The following is a 12,072-nucleotide window of genomic DNA, read 5'->3' on the forward strand; positions in this document are numbered from 1 at the left end:
AACTGTTTGTATTTGTTACTCAGGCTGCAATACCAAAGATTTTCTGCACTTGTAAATAGGACTAAACAAGATGTTGACATTAAGGATAGTGTCCTAAACCAGCTTCAAAGACAACTACTGTATGGGTGACGCTGTGTGTATGTTGTACTTACGAAAGAGTCCTTTCCAGCCTGCCGCCAGGTGAACCAATGATTTCACCTAACGTGCAGAACATCTGACCCAGGAAGTCCTTTACAGAGTAGGGAAATCATCATAGTTAATTCATTGCACTCAGTCACTGTGTGCTGCACGTTGGCTAATTTCTAAAATGTGGCTGTTGATAGGTTAACAGAGTTACAGCTACCATGTTATATATGATTTCAATTTGTGTTACTTGGATTTAAAATAAAGAAGTAATTGGAAATTCTTTTGTAAACATTAATTGAAGATGCAATAGTAATGAGATGTCTAGACGTTGATTGATTACAGCAGACTGCTTAGGACTAACACAGCAGCTAGTTAGCGCCTAGTTACTGAAGCTGTCTAATTGCTTTGCATTTTGTCCATATTTTATACTTCATTGAATTGAGCTTTTGTAATTAAATTGTTCTGCTTTAAGCAACATTTTTTGTAGTTAAAATAATACACCATAGCTGTCATAAAAACATTCTCTTACAGGATTTTCAGATTACATTTGTAATCTCTGTAATCTCAGTGCGGCTTCATTCATTTCTGTTGGAATTAGCGATGCAGTTACAGAAACACACCGAAAGGTCAGTTTGCTGTATGCTTAACACATTGCTTAGACCTCGGCGATGTGTCTGACCCTGTGACTCATCGTCAGACATGACCCTAACCCTAAGGTTAACGCTATACTATCAGAAGATTTCATTGTAGTCTTTGTTTTCTAATCCCATTTTTGGCAAAAAATAATTCTGAAATAAATCAAAATATTATTTATATAGATTTGGGTTCTTTTTGCTTTTCTCCAAAAAATGTTTTAGGATTAGGGTTTGAGCTAGGGTCCACATCACTTAAAGAAATGGTGCAGTAAGCAGGGAGTACAGGACATAATGATAGCTTACCTTCTGCTTATCCAGGAGGGGAGGCAGTAAGGAAAGGCAGACACATGTTAGAGAAGCTGGAAAGACACAATGAAAAGACCTCAAGTTCACAAATAAATTAATTTTTCTTCCAAATTTAAGAAAGATGAAGACTAGTCAGAGCTGCAGTGCACTGAGCTTAAAGTAATGCTTTTATGAATCATTACGGTAGGATGCAAATTAAAAAATAATGGTTTGATTTATGCTTTCTGTAGATACTTTAGTAGATACTGTACTAAATGTTGTTTGATGTTGAATTCAGGTAAAATTACAGCTGGAGTGGAGCCGGACCACACTGACACTGGTAGCATGTACCCAGGACAAGGTGCCATGTCTGACATATAGGCAGCTATTCAGCATCAGATTAGTACCTAGATCACAGGCACACCAACCCTCTGCATGTCTGCCTTCTGTTCTGTGGTCTTCCTCCTATCCTTCTGCATGGCAGTCCCATCTTCAACATCTTCTGCCCCCTATATTCACCAAAACCTTGCCTCTAAAAACCACTTAGCCTGAGCTGTCCCTGTGATGTATTATTTCTAATCTTGTCTGCTAACTTCACATCCTCTACTCCTTGCATCTTCACTGTTACATGTGTCTCCCTGTTATTTACACATGTGTTCTTTCTTGCTTCTATTGACTTTCATTCCACCTCTCAATAGAGCATAATAACACATCTCCAGGTTCTCTTCTACCTACTCCCAATGCCAACTACAAATCAAAGTGTCATCTGTAAACAGTATAGTCCACAGAGATGCCTTCCTGTTCACATCTGTCAACCTGCGAAAAAATAGAGGGCTCCATTTCCTGGCTATTGATGACAGCTCCACAACTGAATCTGACGCGTGATGAGGAAGAGTTTTGTTTTTTATAAGATGGGTTTCAATCAATATCAATATAACAATTTTAATGCAAAGTAGACAACAAGTTAGTACACAAGAAGACATGTATGTTGAGAGGTGTCCAATGTTTGTATTGTGATGTACTATTTTACCTGTTCTTACAGTCTGACAAATGTCACACTTATCATAATAACAAAAAACAATTGAGACATTTTTTTAGTAGTACCACCCAAACTACAATAAGCAAAACCACTTTTGTGAAACCCACTGAAATAAAACTTGACTCAATTTTTTTTACTTTTATTTTTTTAAATAAGGTTAACTCAATTTGTTTCTGGGCTTCATGCCAGTGGACCTGTGGTCATTGGACATATTAAGCTGCTTACATGTTTGGAAAGATTGGAGCTCCTAGTATCCACATTGTACCTGCAGAAGAAAAGCAAAATAGCAGACTTTAGAGTGTTTCCTTTAGAATGCATCCTGTTCAACATAATAAAACACAAATGCATACAGAAAAATTACAACTGGAGAAAAAGAGACACCTTCCTAATTTCCCTTTTGCACTTGGCTTGACAAGCAACACACACATGATGGACAGCTCTGGTGGGAGAACAAAGAAAAAATTCATGTATACTAATTAAATAATACGATATGGTCTCCACAGGAGGGATGAGTCAAGAGTTATAAAACAGAAATTTATGGATCTGGAGCAACACTGACACATAACATACAATAAGAATTGATCTGCAGATGGAAGACTCTCTCTTTTGCTGTCTTTCAGGAAGATGTGTTGCCTCTTCTTCTCTTTTAAAATGTGCTTTCCCCAAAGAAACTTCTGTTTCTGACACAAATTAACATCCTTATTTCTGGGTGGATTCTAAGGGGTCCTGAAATCAATGGCCCATGAAGGTTCATGCTTATTATCACAGACCAGGTAAACCACTGAGATCTTAGCTGTACTATCTCATTCAGTCATCTATTCTCCAGAGGCCAGGCAGCCTTGCAGAAGAAGAGTGATGAAGGTCCTAGTTTCAGTGTTACCAAAAGTACTGGTACTATATTCATTACACACTTCAGTATTTTATTTCAGAGACTCACTGTTGCCTTTCTAATGCTGATTGGCTCTTTTTCTGGGAGATATGGTTTGTTGTCAAAGGAGCTTGCAAAGAAAAGCGTCTGGACTTCTTTAAGTTGCTTGAAGACGTTTCACCTCTCATCCGAGAAGCTTCTTCAGTTCTAAGGTCAAATGGTGGGGAGTCCCAGATTTAAACCTAGTGGGAGTAACCCCCCACAGAGGGACAACAGGACCCCCTGATGATCCTCTAATCGCCTGAGCCAAGGTGTGAAACTGGGTGTGGGTCCCAATCAGCCAGAGTTTCATTGTGAGACCTGGCCCCACCTTATCATGCGAATTTCTGAGGTCAGATGGCCCAGGATGTGAGTGGCTTCTTTCACTCCTCTTTCAAACCATCTGTCCTCTCTGTCCAAAATGTGAACATTGGCATCCTCAAAGAGTGACCTTTATCCTTAAGATGCAGATGGACAGCTGAGTCTTGTCCTGTGGAGGTGGCTCTTCTGTGTTGTGCCATGCGCTTGTGAAGTGGCTGTTTGGTCTCTCCAATGTAGAGGTCTGGGCATTCCTCGCTGCACTGTACAGCATACACCACGTTGTTAAGTCTGTGTTTTGGAGTTTTGTCTAGACCCAGCAACACGCTCAGACAAAAACTGGTTCACCCGAAAGACAAAACTACCTTGGCTCAGGCAATTAGAGGATCATCAGGTAAGAGTATACCCTGGATGGAGCTTTGGGGAGCAGACCAATTGTTTGGCCAGAGCCTTTATTTGGCAGTTTGTAGAGTTTCAGTTATGGGCATCTTGCTGTGCATCCAGACCCTGTCTCTCATGGCACCCTTCTATACTTCTGTACATCCTTCTGTGCTTCCTCGATTTTGGCCTCCAGCCTTCCTCTACATGGAGGGTGGGAGTTCCTCTACTTGCAGATGGGGATGGTGCATATAGCAGTGATTAAATCTGCAAGCATCTACTCTGATGAGTGTTTGTTAGTGATCTAGGGAGTCATGCCCTCGATGGCTAGACATCATCTAGTTTAATTCCACTGCTTTTTTCTGCCTGGGTTTTCCCACTGTATCCATATGAGTCTCCTGATGTTATTGCACTGAGATACTCTCTCAGTGGCTTGGCTGTCATTGTAGTATCCCATCAATAACATATTGTCAGTCATTCTCCATGTATGCCCTGTTCCAGTAGCCTACTTCTAAACACTATGTCATGGTTCCTCATGGCTTCAGCATTGTATCTCTTGCACATTTTCCCAGGAAGGCTTGGTAGTATGGTGGGTAGACAAAAAGTAAACTAATAATCAAACAGAAAATATCTCATAATAAAGAGAACTTAAGGAGCAGCTCCCAGATATCCCCGATGAAAACAAGTCCCAGGTGGGCAGGTAGGCTAGCTTGGCTTTTCCGGCAGTCTGTGGTCAGGAGTGCCCTGCTATTGATACAGGAGCTTGGAATGTGGAGCAGTTTCACATGGCAGGAGAGCTTCAGGCAGCACTGGTAGTTTGAATTCACAGAGGTCAGAATCAGAGGGTTTCTTTAATTGCCAAGTCTCTGGATAGAGATGTGTGTGCAGCACCCTGTGGACACTTTGGCTCTGGCTGGAGCTGCACATGTACTTCTGGACTGGGGCTCTGCAGGGAACATGAGCTCAGTGGGCTGTGGCTGCACCAGGCATGGCAGGTGGCTAATAAAGCCCTCTGGGTTCGAAGAGAACTTAAGACTGGCCATCCCAGATATTTGAATTGCTAAGACATCATGTCTAAATATATCTGGTTAGATATATTAGGATTGGGATACATCCCTATCCCAATTAGAAAAATGTATAGGACAGCATATATCTATATAGACAGACAGACAGACAGATATTAACAATTAACAAGGTTCGGGTAAAGTGTTCAGGAACCACTGATGAGAAGTGAGCTACTGAAACAAGAAGGCACAAATGGGCAAGAGATGATAACAGGACGCTGTTGGAATGCTACTATGCAGGTAACCCCAGCGGAAGGGGCTACATGAATAGGATGTGGGACCTACTGAATACCCAGCATCCAGGTTGACGGTGAAACAACTAGTAGCTCAGTGTTCCAACATTCAGTGAATGAACTGCTCTCATGACTAGAAATTGACAAGGTACAAGACAAATGCAACGGCGAGGGGGAGACAGGATGACAGGTCAGATTGAAATATTATCATCATCCCTACCCAACATTGGGTACCAAGCCTGAAGGAAGGTCTACTAGACAATTTCTACTAAGACCATCACAAGATTAATCAGCTGATCTACCAGTAAGATGCTTGGCTACAAGGTGAACAGCCACAAGGAGCAGTACCCACCATGAAGAAGCAGACTAGAGGCCAAGATCATCACAGTGGCAGACATCCAAGACCGGGTCTCCAGTATGAAGAGTTGGACAGCACCAGGCCCTGAGTTGATTCACACCTACTGGCTGAAGAAGCTGACTGCACTTCATGAGCGTTTCGCAGCACAAATGAACCAGCTGCTAATTGACGAGACACACCCAGATTGGCTAACTGAAGGCCAGAAGGCCTGATCCCCAAGGACCCCCCGGAAAGGACCAGTCATATCCAACTATCGGCCAGTAGCCTGCCTCAGTACCACATGGTGTCATGATCCAGGTGGGCACAGCTGTGTTGTCTCTGAGCTGCTGTCTCCGCCTTGGGGTGGAGTCACCGCACACTGACGAGTCTCTTCACCTGTGCTGAGCTGTCAGCATTTATGGACCAGCGCTCACTCCACTACTCGCCACAGTTTCTGCTACACCTAGTCAGTGTTGCTTCAGGCAATTCAAACCAAGGAATAAGTTTGCCATCCGTGACTTACTGTTTTTCCCCATAGCTGCTAAGTCCTTATCCACTCCACCCATGGCAATACCTACTGGACCCTCTTCGCTGGTTCATGCATGTCAGCTCAGTCTTCTCAGCTCCTGTCAACCGTGCTCACCTGCCTGCCCTCCTGCCTCCAGCTGGCTTCGTCAGCCACCACTCCCGGACCTTGTACTCCCTCTGCGTCCACCCTCCGCCCAGGAACAGTAAGGCAAAGTAATGCCATGTTTTCAAGCTTTATCACTAAAGCCACTCTCCTCTCGTTGCAGTGTGCTGAGACGCCCGGTGCATTTCCCACATTCTGCATCTCCCCTCTTTGGTCATGAGGAGTTTCTATGAAGATTTAAGCTTTTCCAATTATTACTTAGAGATCAAGTTCTTGTTTCAGGTTTGGTTCAGGCATTGAAGGAACGCCTTAGTTCATAGTATTTAGTAATTTATGTCTTGACGTTTTGTTTTTTTGGAAAAAATAAAGTTTTGTTCATGTTTTCTCGTCTACGGGGTGTTACGTGTGCATTCTGCATTTGGGTCCTCCAGTCAGCCGACCTTGGCCGTGACACATGGAAGCTCCTGTCAGGCATCATAGCAGCTAAGATGAACAGGCACATGGGTCAATACATGAGCGGGGCACAGAAAGGAACTGGCAAGAATACCAGAGGTGCAAAAACACCAGCTACTGGTAGACCAGACTGACCAACCCGTGGACTGCCTGGATTGATTACAAGAAGGCCTATGACTCAATGCCCCACAAATGGATCCTGGAATGCCTACAACTATACAAGATCGGGACCCTAAGAGCCTTCATCAGGTACTCAATGGGGATGTGGCGTACAACACTAGAGGCCAACTCCAAGCCCATAGCACAAGTCACCATCAAGTGCGGGATCTACCAAGGAGATGCTCTGTCCCCACTGCTGTTCTGCATAGGCCTGAAGCCCCTCAGTGAGATCATTAACAACACTGCCTACGGATACGGTGAAATACATTTTCGATTTAAAGTATTTATTGGTGGATTAATAATTCGTTTTGAAAAACTGATTTAAAAATAGTGTTTTTACTAAAGTAATTTATTATGTAATAATTTAATTTAAAATAATGTTTGAATAAATAAAATGATTTTTTTAAAGAATTCATAAATGAATTTACAGATGCAGCTTTTATTGTCCAATTCATTATTAAAGCAGAGAACTCTTTATTTCGATGCATGTGGCTCTTGTGGACTAGATGTAATTTCTGTCATTTTTGCTTTCAATTGAGGTTATTTCTCTTAGTCGGGAGTATAAAAATTCAATTTTCAGTGACAATGAGACATCCAGTGACTCCTGGATTGATACATACTACACCACCTTGTTTTCGCCTTCATTCTTGGCAATGGGAAAACTCATCAAAAACTCATCGAAAACTAATCATGTTAACAACAATTTCCTAATCCTAAGGAAAATCTAACCACATTATTTTATTACTTATTTATTTGGTGCCTAAAGTTATCTGACTTTTTAGCAACATTTAGTAATTTTACAATGTTTACTTGTGGTAGAGCTCATGCTTTCCATCCTTAGCTACATGATTTAGTGAAGACTATATAAATATAAAGTATAATATTGGATGGATTGGTGTGAATTTAATTACAAACATCTGTAGTCATCAAAAAGCCCGCTGACTTTGCTTAGCTCTACATATTTTACAACCGTGTACATACATGGTCTCCACCTGAAAAAGACAGGGTTGGTAGTTTGAGTATCATCTGAATAAATATCATGTTTTTCCTCTTGTCACATCAGCTGATAAGGAATACAAATTATGAAGATACACTGTCTGAAATTATTTTGCCAGCTGGTTGCTTTTGTTTTTTATTTGTATTTATTTATTTATTTATTTTTATTTAAATAAGCATAGTGTGGGGATTTGAAAAAGGAACTAAAAGCAGGTGACTATTGAAGAGAGAAAAAATACCAAAGAGCCAGCTTACCCAAAAATGCCAAATTTAGTGTTCACTGCCATTTGAAGGAGTCACTGCATACACTTCCTCCCCACACTTCTATACATATACACTTTTATTAAATCACTGTCCTGAGTGTATCACCAGTATCTTTCAATCTCACTACTTCTTGCAACTCAAAGCTCTGTGGAGGATTGCCAAATGAAATTTAAGTAAGGACGAGCAATAGAGTTGCCAGAAACTCGAATGACTTTCATTTATATGAAAGGCAGCTGGATGGAAAGGAAGGTGAACGCTGAAAACTGTGTTTGAACGTGTCAGTTGCCTTTATATGTCTCACTTTATTCATTTTCTTTCTTTTTTCTAAATCGTGGATTAAGATCAGATGGATGATTTGTCTGCTGCATCCTTTGTACCCCTGAGATTCAGATGGCCAAAACAAAAAACAAACAAACATGTGTATGTCTTTTACTTTGTGACTTCACAACAAGACATTTATACATACTTGTTTGCCTCAGCAGTAAGAGAACCATGCAAAATGAGAAGCAGGGTAATTTAAGCTGATTCATACAGTCATCATGGTGGTGATTAGTGCAGTTAAATCACATTACTGTTATGCAAGTGACAGGCAGTGAAAATCAACACCATAATGAAGGTAATGTTTTTAACCATCCAAAAGATCCAAGACAGAAAATGAAGTTTATTTGGGGGGAAGAAAACCGTAATAGTTTTACATGTGGAGTCCTTTAGGAATTAGGAGTCCTTAGTGAGCAGTTACTGATCGCTCTTGAGAATTTCATAACTTGAATACATAAATGCATGACTACGAGACATTATATCTAGCATTTACACTGAGTCTGGACCATGAAATATATCACAGAAAAATACATTTTTTGAAACTGAAGTCTTTATTAAACCTTCTGACAAAATAAAAAAATAATAATTTTGTATCATTTTTGCTTACTTACTGCATTTTTGTGCTCATAGTTGCACTGCTTATATCTGTATACATCAGGTTTACCAGGAAAAAAACAGTTTATGTAGCGATCTCAAAAACACATATCATCAAATATGACACCCTTGGCGCTACACGGTTAAGCACTGAAACCTGGACATGATGTTTTTAAATGGCCTGTATTTGTATAGCGCTTTACTAGTCCCTAAGGACCCCAAAGCGCTTTACATATTCAGTCATCCACCCATTCACACACACATCCACACACTGATGATGTTTTTAAAAAATAATACCACTTCACTACCAAGGATGCCAATCCCAAATGTGACTGACAAATGATTTATTGATAATGGTTTGGGGAAGGTCTCATCAAGGTCAGCAGTGCCCTAACAGTGTCAGATTCCCAAAGACTGCAGATTGAATTTACGCGTATGTGGCAGGTGGTTGTGAATGTGTTTCAATGAAGTTTAATGATGCTGCGGGAAAAAGTCATAACACTAGACAGCGAGAAAGATGCATTTAGTGCTGAAAGCTTGTAATAAGTAGTGACAGCTGATAATTAAAGGTAGATGGGAGGAACCAGTTTCTAATTTAGATTAAATTCATGCCACTGTGATAACCTTATATTGCACATTTTAATTTACAGCAAGGAGATGGGTTTGGGAAATGGGGTCGCAACACGGAAAATTCTGAAAAGCAGGTTGAAACTGGAGTAGAAGACTGAAATAAGTCAAATTTCTAAATATAGTCACATTAGATGATGACAGATCATTATGTTGATCAAGGCCACGCTGTCTGCATGAAAGGAGAGAGATATCTCAGGGATTATAGTTGGTCTATTTAAGAGGATGATCACATTTATGATTTAGACAACTTATCAAGTTTAATTGTGATAATAAGAAATGTTGTGGATGAGAGAGAGAGAGAGAGAGAGAGAGTAATAATGAAGGAATGGACTAGAAGCATGATACAAAGGGCCAGAGTCAAGTGTCCCAAAGGGGAGCACATTGATGCTGGATGGGGCAAGGCTGTGTTGAGAAAGTTAATGAAGAGGCACGCTGAACTGTTAACTTATCACTAACTGAAGGTTGCCAATGTGTAAAAGCCAAATAGTGAGACTAGCACTGTTGTAACAGAGAGAAGTACAGAAGAATTTTTAAAAATAAGTGTAGAGGTGAACAAAAATGGCACACCAAAACAGGGTAGGTGTGTTTTATCATGATTCATATGATACTGATGATTGATTTTGGGCTAATAGTTAGGCTAACACACTTACCTCTCATCTTTTCTTTCCTCACAAAACTGACAGATCCTTCACTTCTTTTAAGTGTGTCTCAGCGCAATTCTTAGCATATTTTGGTTCCCTCAACTGGTCCGTCGGGTTATTGTCTCCCCAGAAACACTTCCCTTGTGCTTTTGGAAATCTGTTTTTTCCTATTTCCGTTTTCATTTTTCCTATTTCTGTTTTCTTTTTTCCTATTTCCGTTGTGTTTTGTGTGCTTTTGCAGCGTTTTTCTTATTGCTGGTGTGTTCTTAAGTTGCAGTCCGTTTCGCCTCTCAGAGCCACCGTAAGTACTTGGCTCCCTGGTATAACTATGAAATGCACACCTTAAAACAGAAACTCATAAGCTGCAGTTGAATAGCATCTGACAAATTTAGAAGATCATCATTTAGCCTGGAAAGCCTTCAAATAAAAAGCCCGTCCTAAAGCTAAAACACCTTACCATTCATCATTGATTGAAGGAAATAAAACAACTCTAGGTTTCTCTTCAGCAGTGTAGCCAGACTGACAAACCATGTGTTTATTTGTTTTAATTGAAATTTCTAAATTATCTCCAGTTAACAAGTTAATTACTTTAAGGTGTGCATTTCACTTTGACCTCTATGGGGTTAGAGTTAGTGCCTTTCACTGGTTTGTTGCATAGCGTCAATGAAGACTACAGTGTAGATCTACTCTAATGGAATGTATTCCCCACTGCTGTGTAATCCTGTATTGTACATTAAACATTATTAGGAAATATGCTTTCCACAGAAAGATTGGTTTGTAGATATGACAGACTGTTGCATTTGCATGTGTGATGGTTCTTGTTATCTCAATAGCATCTAGTGACATGTTTGTGTTAATCTGGTCATGATGTTTAATAAAAACTGCAGACTTCATGAAATGGTGTGGAAAGGAACTACTGAAACTTTCTTTTGATCAGCAAGACTATGAACAACTGCAATGTGCCATCTGGACTCAAGCACTGGAACAAAAACGAATGGGTGTTTGGAGCAAATTCACACAGGTGTGATTGGAAGGGACGTGTTTGAGATGTGGTCCAGCTCCTGAGATTTAGATAAATGATTTCAGATCAAAGGAGCATACTGTATGTTGCACCTTTATTCATTTTGTGGTTGCAACCTGTCTCTGTCCTCCAAGGATCATTTGGGTGTCCACAAGTACTGACACCTGAGCCAGTTCCATGACGTAAAGTCATGGTTACTTTCCTGGAATTGTAACCACATGTTGCTTCCATGCTTTCAACTGTTGTGATTGGCATTTTGGTACCATGGATTACTTTTATTTATTCCCTGCTACTTTTTTCCCTGAGGGGCTCAGTGAGATAATAAAATTATAGATGCAATTCAAGGACTCACGTATTTCAGCAAATTCGTAGAAGATTGCCAAAGCTACTGTGAGGGAATGTGGAAAAACTCTGACAGACAATTTGAGGGAAGGAAGAAAGCGCCAGGATTTTATTTGTTTCAGTCATGAAACACACTGGGACATGACCACGAGGACACCACACATGAATGCTAGCAATGGCATCGGCCACTTACATAGGTTAAATTGAATTATACAAACGGTACATCATGGGTATAAATCTGGTAGTTATCTAGGAAAAAATAATGCAACAATAATATTTATAATTTATCTTGACTTTCTCTAATACATTGTCCAGTAGTCACAACTGCTGAAATGCCACTATAATGCCACCAGGTGGCTGTAGCTCAGGCCATAGTGCAGGTCATCTTCTAGGTAAATTGGGCAAGTTGTTTAAGATAGAGTAGAAAAGCACTATATGAGGACCAGCCCATTTATCACTGCAAAGTGAAATCTTTGCATTGCTGGCTGATGAAACATCCTTTTCTTTGTGCCCTATTTTGTGCTTACATGTTGAATATATTTCACATATTTGTGAAAAAAATTATCTGTTTTGTAAATTGAAGGTATATGGTTCTGTTAGGTGAATTAACCTCCACACATTTACCTTCAACAGCCGTGCTCAGTGTCTGAGACATACCTATGGACACAACTGGCACTGGTGAAACACATTTAAGGACTTTT

General features: G+C 40.3%; 1 protein-coding gene across 3 annotated transcripts in view; it reads right to left on the minus strand.

The window, feature by feature from the left end:
* LOC102302282 (copine-9) overlaps positions 1 to 12,072 on the minus strand; it is a 198,881-nt gene that overhangs the window by 119,872 nt on the left and 66,937 nt on the right. The window contains exons 5-7 of one of the 3 annotated variants that reach the window (XM_014338840.2): positions 2,311 to 2,350; positions 1,065 to 1,070; positions 153 to 229 (exon numbers count right to left, since the gene is read on the minus strand). In XM_014338840.2, the coding sequence (XP_014194326.1) occupies positions 153 to 229; positions 1,065 to 1,070; positions 2,311 to 2,350 (123 nt within the window). Of the gene's footprint in view, positions 1 to 152; positions 233 to 1,064; positions 1,121 to 2,310; positions 2,351 to 12,072 lie in introns of those variants that run through there. The other 2 variants (XM_042226621.1, XM_014338841.2) reach the window with 2 other exon arrangements.

This window comes from Haplochromis burtoni, unplaced genomic scaffold (genome assembly GCF_018398535.1).
Source record: "Haplochromis burtoni strain Fernald_Lab_line unplaced genomic scaffold, NCSU_Asbu1 Contig_221, whole genome shotgun sequence".
NCBI lineage: Eukaryota > Metazoa > Chordata > Actinopteri > Cichliformes > Cichlidae > Haplochromis > Haplochromis burtoni.